This window comes from Echinococcus granulosus (assembly GCF_000524195.1).
Source record: "Echinococcus granulosus chromosome Unknown EG_S00155, whole genome shotgun sequence".
Lineage (NCBI taxonomy): Eukaryota > Metazoa > Platyhelminthes > Cestoda > Cyclophyllidea > Taeniidae > Echinococcus > Echinococcus granulosus.
Genome location: NW_020170535.1, coordinates 82,897 through 100,693, shown reverse-complemented (window position 1 = coordinate 100,693; position 17,797 = coordinate 82,897). Strand labels below are relative to the sequence as shown.

General features: G+C 45.1%; 1 protein-coding gene across 1 annotated transcript; it reads right to left on the bottom strand. All coding sequences in view use genetic code 11, as the record gives it.

Annotated features, from left to right (window-relative positions):
- Positions 1-1,653: 1,653 nt before the first annotated feature.
- Positions 1,654-9,489, bottom strand: EGR_09591 (Ski oncogene; the record flags this gene model as incomplete). The annotated part of the gene is made up of 5 exons (XM_024498840.1): positions 1,654-1,923; positions 4,569-4,921; positions 6,850-7,442; positions 7,519-7,838; positions 8,329-9,489. 5 exons carry the CDS (start codon positions 9,487-9,489, stop codon positions 1,654-1,656), a joined length of 2,697 nt encoding a protein of 898 aa, XP_024346750.1.
- Positions 9,490-17,797: the final 8,308 nt, after the last annotated feature.

Sequence of the window (17,797 nt, the reverse complement as noted above, 5' to 3'; positions counted from 1 at the left end):
GATATCGCCTGTCTCGGAGTGAAGCTGTGTAGCTTCCTGCATTCATCGCCGCATCTCGTGTAATATGGAATATTTGTATCCTTCCAGCCCCTTATTTATCTGTTTCACTCAAAAAAATTACCAAAATTTGAGAATTATTAGAATATCCCATATGGGTAATGAGATGTGACAGTTACTATTACTAACTTGCCGTTTAACGTTCCCATAGATGGGTCAGATTATCACCGCTGAAATCTCTTAGTTGGGTTTGCGTTTAATCCACTGGGGGCGAAGTGGAAGTTTTAGGGACTGTTAGAGTAAAAAAAATCAAGTTTTACAAATTTTAATAAGAATTACACTGTCCCAGCAGCTCTGCGACAGACAATCAACAGAATAGTGGAAAGTGCCAAAATCAGCTTCAAATGGTGTCCATTTGGAAAGTCGTTTGGGTAGATCTATGTCCAAGGAGATAAATAAGCAATTAAAACCAATGTGCTAGTTTATAATTGATCTCGTCCAAGTGAATATTTTGTGTTATCACCAATTGAAAGGAGATTGCGGTCGCGTGAACGTGGTTTTGCATCCACCAATCAAACGCAGGATTACGTCTCCCTTGTTCAGTCGCGTACTCGTCTGTTCAACTCGCCATCGTTCAATGGCTCTACTACCCGACCAATCACCTCCCTCCCCTCGCGGATCGTTCAGACAACTTGGCCCAACTGTGACAGACGGATCTGCAGCCGCGTCTCCCTCGATTGTGCTTTCAGTCTGCCAGGGAGGAGTCGCCTCCTCTCCCCACAGCAGACCGCGTAGAATTCGCTCAAGATCCCCAACTAAGTCACCAAAATAATCATTACATGACGAAAATTATGCTAGTGTACTTCTAGATTCGCCATCGGACATCACAAGCACCAAACCACCGTTAATAGTAATTGTAATGCAAATATCTACCGTTGCAAATTCATAGCTGCCACTGAAGGCCCTTTGGGAGGAATATGAAAGCAGTGATGTAGAAACAAAGACTTACCAACGTAGCTACGTAAGTAAAAGTAGATGCATTCATGTATACATATTTAATTTGTTTTATGTGTGTGTATATATGAATGACAAATTTACTATTTTCAGATAGATATTTAGTTAAGAGAAGGTAAGCGCTTGATGCGAAAGGCGGAGGGAAATAGTTTTACATAGTGAGCGAGTGAGTGGGTGTGAATATACGGCCTCACACACTCGTAAAGAGAGGGGAGTGGGGAAATCTGAATGCGATGATAAAGGTGGGCGCGTGAATGAGATAGTCTTCTTTCTTCCTCTTCTTCAGGACACAATAGCTACTCCCCAAGGTCATTTGTGAGGACAAGGGGAGAGTGAGGGATGAAGGGTATAAGAGACCGGCGCAGTGGGAAGAGAGGGAGTAATGCTTACCAAAACACAACTGGCTAAAAGCTAAATCCGTCAAAGGAAAGGTGAGTTGGTGGTTTGTTGGGCGAACAAGGGATGGGAAGGCATGCAAAAACCAATCAGCACGAGGGTAACAAAAAGGCTCACACACCAGTCAGGCTTTCTCTGACAAACGCCTCAAGGTAAGATAAAATAGACTAGAAGTCAGACTGGTGATAGCAGTAGTGGGGGTATTTGAACTAGGTGGGTTCCCCTCTTCTCCCATTCTCCACTTTCTCAGGGATTGAGGTTGCTGCTGGCTGAGTAGGAATGTCGAAATAGGCGTTGGCGCTTGGAGGGCAGCAGGAAGTCACCGGAGGAAAGTGGTGGACTCTCGGCTCCGTTGGCAGCGGTTGCTAGGCTGCTTGTCCGCACGGAGGGGAATGTCGTGGGAAGCATTTCTGGAGTGGCTGATCGATAGCCGATGTTTGAGGGTGGCCAAAATTGTCGATTCCGCTCGTTCAGTTGATACTCCGTGACCGCCATGGAAGCAGATTGTCGGAAATTCTGAGATGAGGAGACAAATAATAGGTTCCAAACAATGCAGAAGTTCTGCTGCATCTTGCACTCTGATACAACCATTAAGTGAAGCAGCTTATCATTGCCATCTTCAAAAATGTCTACCTCCAGCCGGTTCATTCCCGATTGTTACCACGTCACTACCACTTCATGCTGTTATGAAATCAGATTAAGGTGGAAAAAGCAATTGATTTTGCGTAACTTCCTAAAATTCTTGATGTTCGATATTACAGCGATTGTCCAGATCTATTCTGTCATCTGCAATTCGACGCCTACAATGGTGACATGAAGATCACCTCAAGCTGCTTGCATTACTCGCCTCCCAGTTCCCCCGAATATTTTCATTACGATTCTTTGCATGCGCAACTCTTACCAGATCTTCAGGGGCAACTTAAACGACACCTGGTTAAGCATGATCCTTCGTCTTCCTCGATGAGTTTTAACGTCCCCATCAACCTGTGTATGCCGATATAAGAATCCTGCCGGAATTCATGAGTACTGGGAGGAGTTGAATGCTTTCTTTGCCCATCAAATAAGATGAAAGGGAAGAGTAGCCTGGAAAAGAAGTGGGGGGACCACATGACCTTTCCTTTTTGGGAAATACCATTGGAAAATACCGTTCACTGTGTTGACGCGGTTTTCAGACGAGATGAGAACCCAAATTCAATATTCACACACTCAGACGTCAATCCAGTTGGTTATTCATTCTTACCTAAAGCTAGGAGCTACTGCAGAAAATAATATTGCGTTAGGAGTTCCGGAGTCATTATTCGATTTGACTCCTGAAAAGTAATTGGACAACCACTAGACGAACTCATAGACAAGCTCACAATTCTCTAGCCAACCTTGAATCCATTATAATTTTTTTAACTTAGATTTTGAGCACAATGTTGCTGAAATTACAGTGACACTTGTGCAGGATTGTATGCGTACCACACTGACATCGGATCTCGTGCGAACGCGTGCACACGCACAAAAACCAAATGCGTAATTGAATGTGGCGATCAATACCTGGATCCATTCCAGCAAGTTGGTGTGTACACACATCTACCCTGACAGCAGATTTCAAAACAAAGCAAATCAGAGGATTGAAAGAAATAGGTAAAACTGGAACTCGCTTCGCAAACTCGTACACACAGACACCCAACAAGGACTATTGAGTGATTGGTTAGCTGGTCAATTGGTGTGGCTACCTTGGCTCGACTAAACGTTTAATTTCAAATAAATTTTCTGTGGATTTTTAAATCTAAAAATAAGGAATGATTTTACATACTTCAGAGCCAGTAACCTTCGGTTTGAACCCTTGGAGCAGATTTATCAGTCTGGTAATCTGATCAACATCGGCCACTCCGGGAATGACTCCGCAAGGCGGCGCAAGAGTGTTGGGAGTGAGGGAAGGAGAGGCGCCAGTTAGCAGAAGGACGTCCGTCAGGAGCTAGGACCAAGACAACGGATTGTCAGAATGCCTCCACACAAGCCCGCAATCGTCAGAGGACAGATGCACGGCCGACTTGTGTGTGGGTGTACGTGCGCACACACAGGCGTACATAAGCAGGTGACCCACTTAGCCTTCCCATTGTCCAATATCTCGAACCGCCCGCGCACATACACAAAGGGAGAGACCGTTTACAAAAGCCTGACCGAAAACGAGGCTTAACGTCCAGCATTGGGGACGGAAGCGTAGCCCCACCAACTCTACCTGCGCACTGCTAGAATGTGAACGGAATTTCGAGAACACCCACGGGAGTCCAAGTCCACACAGCCAACCTGGCTGTGGATTCTTACCTTTCCTCCTATTCCCAACCTAGAACCTCAAGTTATCGATTTTCGGTTTGCGCGGCTGCACTTACACAGGTGCTGTGCGGAGGCAGTGTCGCGAACCCGAAGATATCGATTTTTTTCCAGCTGTGGGGTAATACGTACACACACGTACGCACACACACACACACACACACAGAGGCGTGGATTTGAGTGACGTTCAAACCGGCGGCACAATATAACGAAGCAAGTCCGCAGCGTGCGTGCGTACGCTCACAATCGGTTGCACGGTGCACAAGAAGATGTAGCGCAGGTCCCGAGTATTAGACATCACCGCCAGCATGAAGAGAGGGGATGCACGCATGCACACACACAGGCTCGGTGCGGCGTATATAGCACATGTGGTGACTCATTAGCAAGCTACGGTCTCATAGGCCAGCGCCTACTCGTTACAAGAACCCGTATGTGCGTTGTGTATCGCACACCTCTTGCTTCCCAGGAGTGTCCGCCTACCCACGCTAGCAACTCAAACCCTCGCTCTGTGAGCCACTAGAATGTGCCTAGGCAAGATCACACACGAAGAGGGCAAAAGACCTCAGAGGGCTCCTACTCACATGTTTCTATGCCATACCCACCGTGCCTCGTTGTGCAACACAAGTGCATCGCTTGTTTTTTCTAAAAGCTTTACCGCTAATTGCAAATGCAGTGCAATGCGGTGCAGTACAACGTCGTCACCCCGTGTACTTTTAAATGTCGTTGCATAACAACTGAAGGTTCTCGCTGTGACGATTAAGCAAAGAAGCAGTTCTATGTAGTATAAACATTGCAATCGAACTGTTTCACTTCATTGGCTTGAAATTGAACAGGACGCTTACCTTCCAGAGCCTCTTGTTATCCTTCAGGACCATGGACAGGTCAAGGAGGTTCTTCTCACGGAGAATATTTAGATCCACCATCAACTTCTGCCGCTCAATGTCGAAGCGACGTTTAGCCGACTCGTCGGTGGGGACAATAGAATTGCAGAACTGATTGATACGCTCCAGTGTGCTGGTCCAGTGGGCAATAATGTTGGGGATCCGGGGATTGGCGTCAGTTGCCAGATTGATAAGCATTTCAGGAGTGGTTTGGCTCGACAAGGAGTCGTTTGAAAACCAGTTCTGGGACTGGTGCTGTAACTGGTGGAGAGAGGATTCTTCCGTAGTGGTTGGACGTCTGTTTTCAACCGACTCTGCAAGTAGGGAATAAAGGCTATTAGTCCTCGCCCTCGCACGTTGCATCAGTCTTTGTGTGTATGTGTGTAAATGTGAATTTGATTACATCATGGTGACGCTAAAGTTACGACCACCAAACACACACACAGAGATGCACACACGTCATGCACACTTGCTGCTCAAAAATTCCCAAGCTCACCTACCATTTATTAGGAAATAGAGGCGTATTACCAGACTAGTAATGAGTTTTTTCCTAGTAGAAGTGATGGGAAATTTAATCAACAAACAGCGGTGGCAGCAGCGGTACAGCTGCCCAAAGTCCGCTTAATTAAGTGCCCGCCATTAACGGATTGCGTAGTGAAATAGGAGCACAGTGGTTCTGAGTCAGATGTTCCCATGCCATGCGAATATGGTAATTTCTGTGGAGCCAGGATACTTTAAGTACATTTACATTCGTTCTGAATGGCAAAAGAAAAACAAATGGAAACGTGAAAAGGGTTACATCCCCTCAGGTAATGCGAAAAGCAAAATAATCAACTTCGGATCAGTGAACCATTTCCGAATGGATACTGTGCTCCAATATAAGCAATAATGAAGCTCTGGAGGGGAGAAAACCTCTCTCGCTTCAGACAGGTTCAAGTAGCAGGTGACTGGTCCTATGAATGCCTGCTCTTCACACGAACTCGAGTTTAACGCGTAGTTGATTATGTAGCTACCTGAGACACGCACCTACACACACGGGATCCGTGTCTCGCTACTAGGAGCCCACTTTTGGTTCGTCTCAAGGACGCTATCATTTGCACTGAGTAATGTCAAAGCGTGAGAAAAGGAATCAAAGGAAGCCGTCTTTAGGGACGAATTAAATTTAGTTTGGCAAGGTGATTAAACTCCAATCAACTAAAATGTCAATGGCCCTTAAAAATCAATAAGTATTACACCTAATTAACCCCTTCAAAAGCATCTAAGACAAAAACAGGAAGCAGCAGATCCGTCACAAAGGTTTATTCCGACTACGTGAGGAAGTTTAACTGTCCAGAAAGTATTCAATGTAACTCCGAGTACTAGGTAAGCTTGACAAAGAGATCGGTTACATATATTGGAATTTTGGCTTGGAAGCAAATCAAAAAAAAGCAACTTGCAAGTCTCTTACACATGTCAAAATTTGATTTTTCAATACCCAAATACAGAATTGCCTCTGCCTGTTTACTAGACGGAGAAAGAATTCTAAAACTTACTAAATCGAAATGAAAGGTGGCTGTTGGGAGTTTGAGAATCGGTTTATCTTGCAGAGGCATGGATCGCTTCACTCCTACCATGTTAAAAAAACTATCTACAAAACACTTAAAAATCACAAAAATTGAATGCCTTAGCATGAACTTATGAAATTCCCCCTAGTGCATCTAAACATTTCATCATCGGTCCAAATAATGAGCACGTGGGTGGGTGATTTGCTGTGTGGTGAGGCTGAACCGAAGAGCTGTGAAAAGGTCCGATCACAGCGGCCTTATCGGTACAAGTCAAGGTATGACCGATTTTTGAGCACACAGCAAAGGGTAAAATACCCAAGCGATTTTTTTTCCGCCGGTTAATGAAGTGCGAGCTTTTCTGGCTTTTGCCACCGACTAAGAAACGCAAATACACTGAATCCTGCACACAATCGCACACACATACACCTGCACACAATCAGAAAGAAAAAAAGAAAAAGTAATTGACCGAAAAAACCTAGCAGTCGGTTTGGCACATGCCGTAAAAGCCTATGGATCTACAAAAGCATAAATGCACATCCACACACATTCGATGAGGAGAAAGACTGACTTACTGATTGCGTGGACTTGATCCTCCCTACTCGTCCCCGTCGTCTCCAACAGACGCTTCCTTCGTGAGGGAGAAATGCTGGAGGAGGCGGGTGTTAACGACCAGGAACCCGTGTGTCCCCGCTTCACACCTGATCGGACGGCAGAGATATTGATCTCTGGGTCAGAGGTGGTTCGACTCAGCTGTCCGTGGAAGGGCGGGGCGGGCGCAGAGTCAACCGAGGGACATCGGAGCACCTCTTCCGTGGCACACCGTTTATGCAAATCGAGGGGGTTCGAGAGGGCTAGTACCGCAGCATCGTGTGCGGAACTGGAGTGTCGTGCTCTCGCGGGCGAGCTGTCGATAGAATTAAGTCCCTGGTTGGAGTGCTGAAAGAGATTGAAATCCGCGGACAGTGGAATGCCCGAGCCGCGAAGGATTGGCCTACTCCGATGACCGCCAGGGGCTTTCAAATCGGGAAAGAGATCTGCTTCAGAGAGGCGCTTCTCTGCCGCTGAGGCGACTATATCCTCGTTGGAGGGAACGCTGGGGAGGCTTCTCGAAAGGTGCAGCTGTGATTGTCCACCCGGCCCTGTCGATGCCGGGGTGGTCACAGGTTTCAAACAGACGTTTGGAATGAAATCACGACCATAGAGTTGAGCGGAATCTTTGGTTACTATGCAACTGGGATCTAGGAGAACCGGTGGGCCGGAGGACAAATTCCGAGGCTTTGGACCTCGAGGACTAAACATTAAAGTGGAAAAAACAAATTTTTATACCAATTAACAGAACTACAAAGCAAAATATTGAGCCCACGAACCAATCGGATATGAGTTTTGGGGGATTGGGAATGCGCAGACGACCCTGATGCGGTGCCCAAAGTCGACGGATTTTGAGATTAGGACGCAGGCGGATTTCTAGTCGAGTGTCGTCTGGAGCTTGTTGTTGATCCTCCGGAGCAGGTCGGAGGACATCGGGAGCAGTAGAGGAAGATGGCGTGCTTGGAGGCTTGTTCGTAGAGCAGTCAAGAGGCTGAGCCTCATTTGAAGAAGCCTGGAGCAGCTGCTGCTTTTTTGCATCAGTCTTGTGTCCCTCCAGTCCAGGTACAATCTTTGTGATTTCGTTCGGTAAATGCAGAGGCTAGAATAGCACAAAATGACGAGGTAGCGGAGTGGTAGTTAATTGTAACTTTTCAGCATTGTGGCCAAGAGGGGGACGCTGCACTGTCAAACCCCGCTGTCCAGGGTATACAGAAGGGCCTCCAACAAAGCGAAGGCACAGGAGCACTGGTGGCTAAATTAGCAAGATGGAAAACATCCATCTACCCATCCACCCACCTACTGGGGTGAGTAAGAAACGCGTCTATAAATCCGGTCACCTCCACGCCTACAGCGGGCCAACACGTCAATCGAATGTCATGACATGCCGGGTGGCAGAGGGGAGAGGGAAGTTATTCACCACCTCTGCGTCATCCATCGGGAAATTGGTCAAATATTAGTTTCACTAAACTATCAAGCACATTTGCATTTATGAACATATTGACTGGCAATGGGAAGATACTAAACATATGTAAAGTATAAAAAAATAACATTAGACCTCCTAGTGTACCCACTATTATACATTGTCTTACCTTAAGAAACTTGACCTTGAAATCCCTAAGAGCACGGTAGGTGCGAACATCGGGATTTTCCTCCTCCCCAGACTCGCTACTCTCACGTTTTACCTTCTTCTGTCGACCAACTGAGTCGATGTCAAGTTGAAGGTAGGATCGCCAATTCGTGGAATCAAAACCCCAGTGGCAACAACCATCCGACTCATTGACGGAGTGCGTGTGACCGACGAAATCCTGCGGTGAGAAGAGCTTATTGCACGTTCGACAGACTATGCACGGCGAGGTGACGGAGTTGTAGAGGTGTGGATAAACTCGGCCTCTCTGCGTCCCAAAGCAGTCGTGTCGCACGTCGATGAAGCTCCCGAGAGTTGCGTCTCTCTCCTCAGTCGATTTGCCACTGTTGGTCTGCTCCGAAATAAAGGCCCTTCCATTAGCTGTATCGATATTTGGGCAGGCGTCAGCTAGAGTAGGTCTTCGACGCGAAGATCGCAGAAACTTTAGCATCCGCTCGGCGTCGCTCTTCCGAATCAGCCCACATGAAGTAACCTCACTCGGTAGAGCGTTGCATCCATGCAGCATGGCTAGTTGGCGGGGGGAGCATTTAGTGCAGGCAATGCGCAGTTTTGAAATGGCCTGTCCGATCTCGTCGATATCTACATCGTTGAGAACAAACCGTAGCAAATGCGGCAGACAGAGACGAACTTCACCCCAGACGTTGAAACCCATCACTTTTTCGCCTTCAACGATACTGTAGACCAGTTCACCTGTCTCTTCTATTTCGTGGGGTCTCGGTAGGGAGAATGAGGAGCAGGAGGAGGAAACAGAAGTAGAGGAAGGAATCGTAGAGCTAGATGCTTGACTGGGAAAATTGGTGATTGTTTGAGGTGGTGGGGGTGGAACGAGAGGTCTTTTCGTATTGAGATTGGAAATGTTTCGATTTCCTAGCAGAAGTTGTCTTGCAAAAGGCGAGAGAATGTGAGAATTCATAGCAAGGAGGTTGAGATAGGAGGCCTCAATTTCCGCGGGAAGTCGCACAGAATCGGGGAGAAAACTAACAGCTGTGAGTGGATTGGGGAGAGGAGCCCCGTTAGTTACCCCATCCATTTGCCGGCAGAGATTACGAGGTATAAGAGGGTTCATTGGGTTAGTCTTGTCCGAAAACGAAGCTGCCTGTGTCATTGCGGAGTCTGGTGAAATCCCAGAGGCGGCTTGTTTATATACATGAGAGATTTGTCAAGAAGGTAGGTGAAGAAAGTAGTCCAGGAGAGGGAGTGTGTGTGTGAGTTCGTTTGGGGGTCAAAAAGAGAGAATAGCAGCAGGTTGGCACGGCAAAATACCGCTATAATTGTATTAGACCGGAGTGGCGCACTACGCGTGCAGATATCACCCTTCACAAAAAGCGTGTGTGCGCACAGCCCGCGTGCATCTTGCGTGTTGTGCGTGCGTACGTGTGCATGAGCGTGCGTGCGTGGATGTGCTTGCGCATCCACCAATGTGTGTGCGTACGTTGCAACTGAAGGCTAGACTGTCGTTGGTCAAATAGCAGCAGAAGCAGACACGAAAGAGATGTAGGCGCGTGCATACGTGCAGCAGACGTATGATTTAACAGACTTAGTGTGTCCGTCTGGTGACCTTCTACGCAGGCATACGCGCACACTATCCTGGCAGCCATATTCACATTCTAGCCAATCAAAAGGCCGGAAAAGCCATCGATTGTCCTGAATAGCTTAGGTCACCACAGACAGACGCGCGTATGCACGCACGTGAACGCACCGAGCACGTTGGTGATTGGCGCGCCCTGGTGATTTAGCTTTGCACTTTTGCAGCGGTTCAGCATGGACGTTGTGGCATTTTCATCGAAGCTTCTGCTTCTGTTCGTAGACCAAAAGTTCCCCTTTTTCGCCGCTATTCACCATTTTCCCTCCTTTCAATTCAGCTTACCTCTTTCCCCCTAATTTTAAACCAAACAAATTGTCTTTTTTTCATTCTTTCTAAAATATTCAAATTTTCATTTGGATTTGCATCGCAGTTTAATTTTTCCAACGAAACACTTCCGATTCGGCAGCTATTAGCCTTCAAGAAATAAATGTCCCTCACCGCTGTGACGCACAGGAGCGTCAAAACTCTAAGCGTGTAAAGTAGCACACCCCAAAGCCTATCATCTATCAACATCATGGTAATTTATTTTATTGTCGTGGAACCTGGCTGTCAATCCGAATCCTCGGCTTGTCATGGTACCTGTGATGCGAGTTTGGCACTTCGCCTTGTGCTAATGGAAATAACTACCAGTGAAACACCTCTCATTTATGGCCAAGTTCAATCCTCCGAAATACTGGTAACTAACTACCAGGTAAAACATCTCAACCCTCACTCTGGTAGTGGTGGTGATGTTCACCAAGTCTCTGATCTCAGTTTTAAGACATTCACTTGTCACCATCACGCCTCCCTGAGTGAATGTACACGCGCTTGCGAAAATTGGAACGTATCCACCGCACACGAGGTGACCTAATTTAAGGATAAAAGGTCCTAGGCCTACCCCGGCAGTCCAATGTTAAGGTTGGCGATTTAACCTGCTGGTTTGTCTGACCTCGAACCCGACACGTGGTAGTGACCCTAAAAGCATTTTAGTGTACTTTAAACCTTGGTTTTTACACGTTCGTCGCCCGACCTGGAGGTCTCACATGTGCAAACAAGAACATTTGCATTATTGGTCTGCATTGCGTTCTATGAAAATGCGTGAGGCGGTATTAAAAATGCATGCTTTTATTGCCTTCTAGCATCTAAATACTCCTTTCATAGCCTGATGGTAACCAAGACATCGGCATAAACTGACCAGACGCAATGGTAAATCAGAATTGATGCAAACCCAAGCCTTGGAAGTAAAGTCGTCTTCAATTAATAATTTTATTCTGTCGTGGGAGAGTGAACATTCCATAGACTGCTGCTTTAAATATTAGGAAGGAAATATGTACGTCGTAAATAAATGCCAAGGCATATCTAGAATTTAACATCCGCTTTTCTCAGTCAATAACAGTAAATCGGCCTCCAGTTTGCTTTATCTGAAGTCTCTTCACTCTTTGTTTAGACCGCACGGAACCGAAAGGGGTACGGCACTCAAAAAAATCCATAAAATCGATTTTCACCACTATTATCACCCTCAGCGTAGAATTTTTGCAAATTTTGGTAACTATGCCAATATTTTTAACTGTCATCGAAATCTTCTGGGGTTACAAAAGAGCGGTTGGTCCCTTTGGCGGTGGGTTTGCTTGATCCATGCGCAGAACTCAGACCGAGTGATTGTGCAAACCTACTCCACCTAATAACGTGAAGTCAGACAGGGCTATTGGACATGTCTGCCAGAGGTGGCACGTCTCATTGTGGTTGTTGTAGGCACCACTGTAGACGGTGATTATATTGCGTCATGTGGAAACCAATCGAATGACGCATTGTTGCCTGTAGATGTGAGGCTAGGGTAAGGCATGGGAATTTCGCTTCTAGGTGTGCTTGTTTACACAAAATGTCTGCTTCACCTACACGCCTATACAGTCATCACAACGAGTTGATACCAATAAAACCGTATTGATTTGTGAGACACTGAAAGGCAATTGGCTGTGAGGTGTGAATTTATAACTTTAATCGGCTTATTAGCAAAAAATGGACGAGGAAGGAGGAAAGGCTGGAAGGCGATGTCTATTTCGACTTGGCAGTCACCAGTCAGTCACCCACTGAAATCGCAATTAGAATAGGTATTCCAGAGAAAAGTTGGTACATGCCTATGTGTGAACACTAATTCATGGAAGGTTTATGTACATTCATCATAATTTTAACTTATCTAAGGTCAGTTCAAGACCAGTGGATAATGCATTTTCCCTTATAAACAAGCTTAAGTAACCTCTACAAATTTGATCAAAACCAGTGACATTTGAAAGTTAGGATGAGGCCCTTTACTACCAACATCCTGCCCGNTTTTTTCTACATTTAATGATGCTTCAAAAGCCCACCAACTCTGGCCCTCAAACACGGTATTGTGTGGTCTGATTAGCCTCTAATCTACCGTTTTTGATGGCTCCGATGCAAAAGCAAGGAAGGGCCCAAAAAACAGGGCTATGTTGCACCTAACTTCTAAGGAGAATCGATTTATCGATAATCGAATCGCTGTGAGATTCCCTTGCACGATAGGGGGGTGTGAAACCACGATCAACACACCCACTACTAAGCACCATATGCCCAAACTACCTCCCTTTCTGCTTACATTGCATTTATTCCTTTAAGAACCATTTCTTTATTGAATAACTAAACTAATCAAAGTGTACCTTGGCATGCCCCATCCCCTGCCAAATATTTCCTCTGGGTATTCATAAGCCAGGGGGATATTGAATAGAATTTTCAGTAATGACAAGAAATCCTTAAAATACCTTATAAATATGATGGGGTCAAGAGTCATAAAATAACACTCAATTATCCGTAATTAAATTACAAGGATAGCTAATTAAACCACTTAAAGGGCGTTTGATGTAATTATCAGTCCCAGACTTTGTAACTATTGGGGTGTTAACCTTACTAAAAGAGAGACTTCATTGTCTATTAAGAACGATTGAGCTGTAACCTTATCCATCCATGTGTAACTTGACATCTGTGGATTCAACTACATGTAGGCGGGATAAAGATGCCAAATTGGCCCAAACCTGAGGGGTACAAGGTCGAGTTTTGACAATGAAACCACAAGGTTAAATTGGCGGGGGATCAATTATCGTAATTTGCATTTCTGTTTTACAAATTAAGATGAGGATCAATTACTGTAGAGCAACACAAGTCCTCTCACCCCATATTGAATGATGTCTAATTAAATAAAATCATGCATGTATCACCAACTTTCACTTTTTGGTATGAAGCCGCAGGATAATGCTGCTGTGAAATAGGGAAAGAAGGAAAGCCACCTACAGGATGGAGAAGGAAGATGTAATTTGGCCAATATTGACGCGCCTCCGTAGACGATCAGTTTGGAACGTGGTGACACCCACGTTGTGGTGCCATTAAGACTTGCACTGAATCTGCCAAAAACAAGTACACCTTGTGTTTCACCATAGTAAATTGAAAAGCCATTGCATTGCATGCCAGCTCTAAAGTGCATCCGTGATGGGCTAAAAATGCTAGGAAAAGGAGGGCTAAGTGCGCGAAGTGAAGTGAAAGCGTGCCGGTGACAAGCTGGGTATGTCGAGCAAGCAGGCCTACTGCACTGCCCTCAGACTGCAAAAACTATTTTTTGTTATTCTGTTAGTTCAGTGATGATAGACACGTTGACGGGTGACCGACTGACAATATTCTGTTCGAAGTAACTAGTCAAAATTCATTTCTTTATTATGGCAATGGTACTATCAGAAAAGCTTTTCGTTCCTTTAATAGTGCAATTTTGGATTCGTACTCATAATTACTGTGTTTTCAGGGTATTCCTGAACCAATGAGTTTCACCAATCGATTCCCGATACCTCCGATCTCATTAGCTGATTGGCGCATGAACGGGTTAATTCCGCATTTGAAATCACCTCCAAACCAGATTCCCATTTCACCTAAATCGTGGATTAAAAACTCACGCGGCTCATGTGCAAGCCGGCAATTCCTTAAGACGCCTTAAAAAACGTTGTGTTCATGATGTATTCTTCACAGATTTATTATAACCGATTTCAACAACTTCCATCGCAAACAGAATGGATGAATTAATCTTCGTGGACCTAACATTTAAATAGCTTATTTTGTGTTCATCCATTTAAGCAACTCACTTGTTGACCATATTTTTACTTCGCTCTCTCCATAAATTGCACTCAGAATTTAAGATTCTGACTTCTTATTTCAATTTATCACTACTGCTCTACGGATTCTGAATACTGCAGCTACTTTTGCACACAAAGCAGTTATCACCAAAATGCACAAAAATAACGTATTTTTTATTATGACTTGTTTAGTATCACGTTTTTCCATGTGGCTACCTCGGTTGACCTGTGTGCTAAGGACAACCTAATATATGCCTCAGAAATACTTAGTGTTTTGCTCCTTCTTTTCCACCCCTGATTTATGTAAAACTTTGTTCATGGATTTTCGACTGGGCAGACAAGCGGTTAGAAAATGATTGTACCATGACCCTGAGACTGACACGAGGTTTTAACTTTCAGTTTACATAGATGCGACCAGACTTAATCTAAGGTATTGGTTCATTTTGTTCTAACAAAACTAATGACCTGAATACTGAAACAGTTTCAGCTCATATTTGATGTCTAGAACTATTTAATTTTTTTGGTTCTTTGCGTTCGAAAACAGTCCCAAACAACGGTTCATCAATGGCGTTGGTGTTGTGCCAAGAAAACGCGGACCAGACAGCTATTAATCATGATTGCGCAGTTCTCCACTGCCCAGCCGCCTTCTCGCCTAAAGCAGAGATCAACAACTTTCGCATTAAAAACAATTGCTGTGGCATTCTCAAAAAAAGAACAAAAGTTATTTAAATCTAGACAATGCAAGCAGAAGGGAGGCGAAGAGGTGGCGCAGGGGCTGGCGGGTTAAGGAGAAAGGGAGGTGGTGGATGGTGGTGCCTCGACTCGACCACAGCAGAGTCTTTTGTTTCGAACAGAAATGCTTTTTACTCGCAGTTCTCCCTGTCGCTCCCAAAAAAATGACAAAAATGTACTCAGGGCTTTTTGGCGCGGTGCAGCGCCACACTTATTTGGCCCGAATGAAGTCCCTTACCGTGTTTATTTGGCCACTTCTCCAAGCACCTTTTGCCTTGGAGTCGATCTGATGTGCCAAATCGACGACTTCAGGTGTGTGTGTGTGTGTGTGCTTGAAAACCCCGGGATCGCACATACACACACATACAAAAGTGAATGTGTTCGCGGGGCGCATAGTTTGATTTATGTACACCAATCAGTGCTCTCCCGATGATCGTAAATGGCTTCTCACGCTAACTCGTTCGCTCGCTCTCTCACTGTGACGGCTGTGACGGCGGCAGTCAGTTAGTCAGTCAGTCAATCAGTCGGTGTGATGGTCGTTTGTAAGTTCGTACACTCCGATGGATGTATGTGTCCAGTGACGAGGCACTGGCCAACGCTTTATTTCATCATATACCACCCACTCATAGCAGGTATGATCAATTAGTCAATGTGTGAGACTTTTGAAACGACTTAACTAATCGACAGTGCCCAATCTGCGACAATCACAGTACCGGTCGACATTGAATGTCTGCATGACTCCTTCCGTACTTTCGAAAAGGCCGAAGCTAACAATGGCAAAAGTCTGCGTTTATTCATCAGCTTCTTAATAATTACATTTGCAAAAAGTAATAACAAAATCAAAAAGTTCACTTTAAACAAAATCTTTTGCCTTAACAATCATCAATGTTGGGATTGGAGCATTGTGCTTTCTCCTTTGAAAGTCAACGACGGTCAAGGTAAACCTGATACATGCCTATGAGGCGTGGAAACGTACGCGGTGCAGAATGAAAGGCCCTACATTTACCCGGCTTGTTTTGTACTTATGCTCCAGCACTGGCTACAGTGAAATCTTCTTGTAGAAGGAGAAGCATTACAAGTCGAGTGAGTTCAGATGAAGAGTTGCGTGAAATCGAAGAGGCGGCATTATTGCATCAAGACTTAGTCACCACTTTGTGGAAAAAAAAAGGCATAGTGCGGTTAAAACTGGGAAGAGAGGGCAGAAAGATGTCTTTCGGTGACTCAAAGAACTGAAGTGCACTGTCAAACCCCCTTCCACTCCCCTCCTTCCTCTCCCGCGCCCTTCTCAAGTCGCAATCACCGTGGGCCATCCTGTTTGGAGCTAGAGAAAAAAGAGCACGGGAAGAACTCTCACCGAAAGTCCGACTGCAAACGGAACTTTTAACCTTCCCTACATGCAGCAATGAATCATGCAGAAATGAAGAAAGAATTTTGGAAAATTCGGTTTCCACGGGAGGGAAGAAAGGGCCATTACAACTCACTCCGTCATGGCGTCGTTTTTGAAAAAAAGGACGAATGGTGAGGGGCAGGCAGTACCCACGACACTCGTGGGGAAATATGGGATAATGTATTAAAGGAAGAGAGTGCCTAATTGAGGTACTAACGGATAAAGAATTGACTGTATTGGTTGCGATGTCACAAGAATGGTTGCCTCAAAATACATGAGAAAATTTAGAGGTCATGCTACATTTCTCCACTGCATGAATGCAGCCCAAGTCACATTTAGGTCATCCAATCACATCGCCCTAAACCTGATCAACATTACCAATGAATGAAAAGAAGAATACAAATTCATCTGTTTCATTATCAAAAGTGAAACTGCTGCTTCTTAATAATTGGTGTACTTTCGTACAGTTCTCAATGTAACACGTCCCTATGGATTTCTGAAACTCGCAATTACCTCAAATATACATTCGGTTGTTTATGGGTATACAAGACGAAGTATGGATGTACGTCTGCCTGTCTGACGGTGCGGTGCCTTTGATTGTGCCCTCTACCATTTGTCCGTCATTTATATCATCAAATGCTATCACCAAACACCAACTCCACCTGATGGATGATGCATGCAAGTGGAATGTGTTAGCCTCACTAACCGAACCACAAGTGGAGCAGATGCTCCAGCTTTCCGTGAGAAGCGTAGTATGTGGTGGCAAACGCACAACCCAGAAATGGTTTAAGTAATGCGGTTGTGGTAGCAAATCACTCAAACATGGATGCATTACTTTCAGGACGATTCACCGTTTTTCATAGAGAAGAATCGTGTGTCGCAATTATCACTTTTTTTCGGGACTAAGGTGTCAAGAGCAAAGTTGGGTAATGTTTAAAGTGTGTGATGAAACGGTTTGCTTCAACTGGAACAGTCCTGCTACATGTGTCGAGGTACATGCATTCCAAACGCACTACCAGATGACTACAGGCTCTAAAGACCATCCACTTTGCCTTTGTTTCTTCAAATTCACATGCCGCTGATGAAAATTGCGATGACAAATGACTTTTGCATTTTACTGTTGAGCAGGTGGACATGTTGCCAGTTTTCCCTCCACGATCGTCCCGCCTCTACCGCACCTCGGAGACACGAACTACCTCATCCCCTGAATACTACTGATCCTGAATGTTGATATAAAGATGAAATTTTCACCAACAATTAGTTTGAGTTGTAAAATGCTGCATAAAGTATAGGAAAAGCCACTGTCACTCACACTCACTTTCTTTGCGTAGAATTTGTGATGTCGTCTGCATTGGTGTGTACAGTGATACGTACAAGCTTAGCCGGGTGTCAGATGAGTGAGAGCTCAAGGTCGCCAGGTCTCTTCTTCTTCTTCTTCTTCTTCTTCTTCTTCACGAGGCACACTTTCCACGTTCTCTCAATCCTGAGAGCCACAGTGGTGCCTTGTCTAGTAGCCTAATTCTTCGGCGCCAGTGCTAGAGACTAGAAGAGCCGTGTAAATGAAGTGTACGAGGTGGAGGTAGAATCGCATGAAATAAAA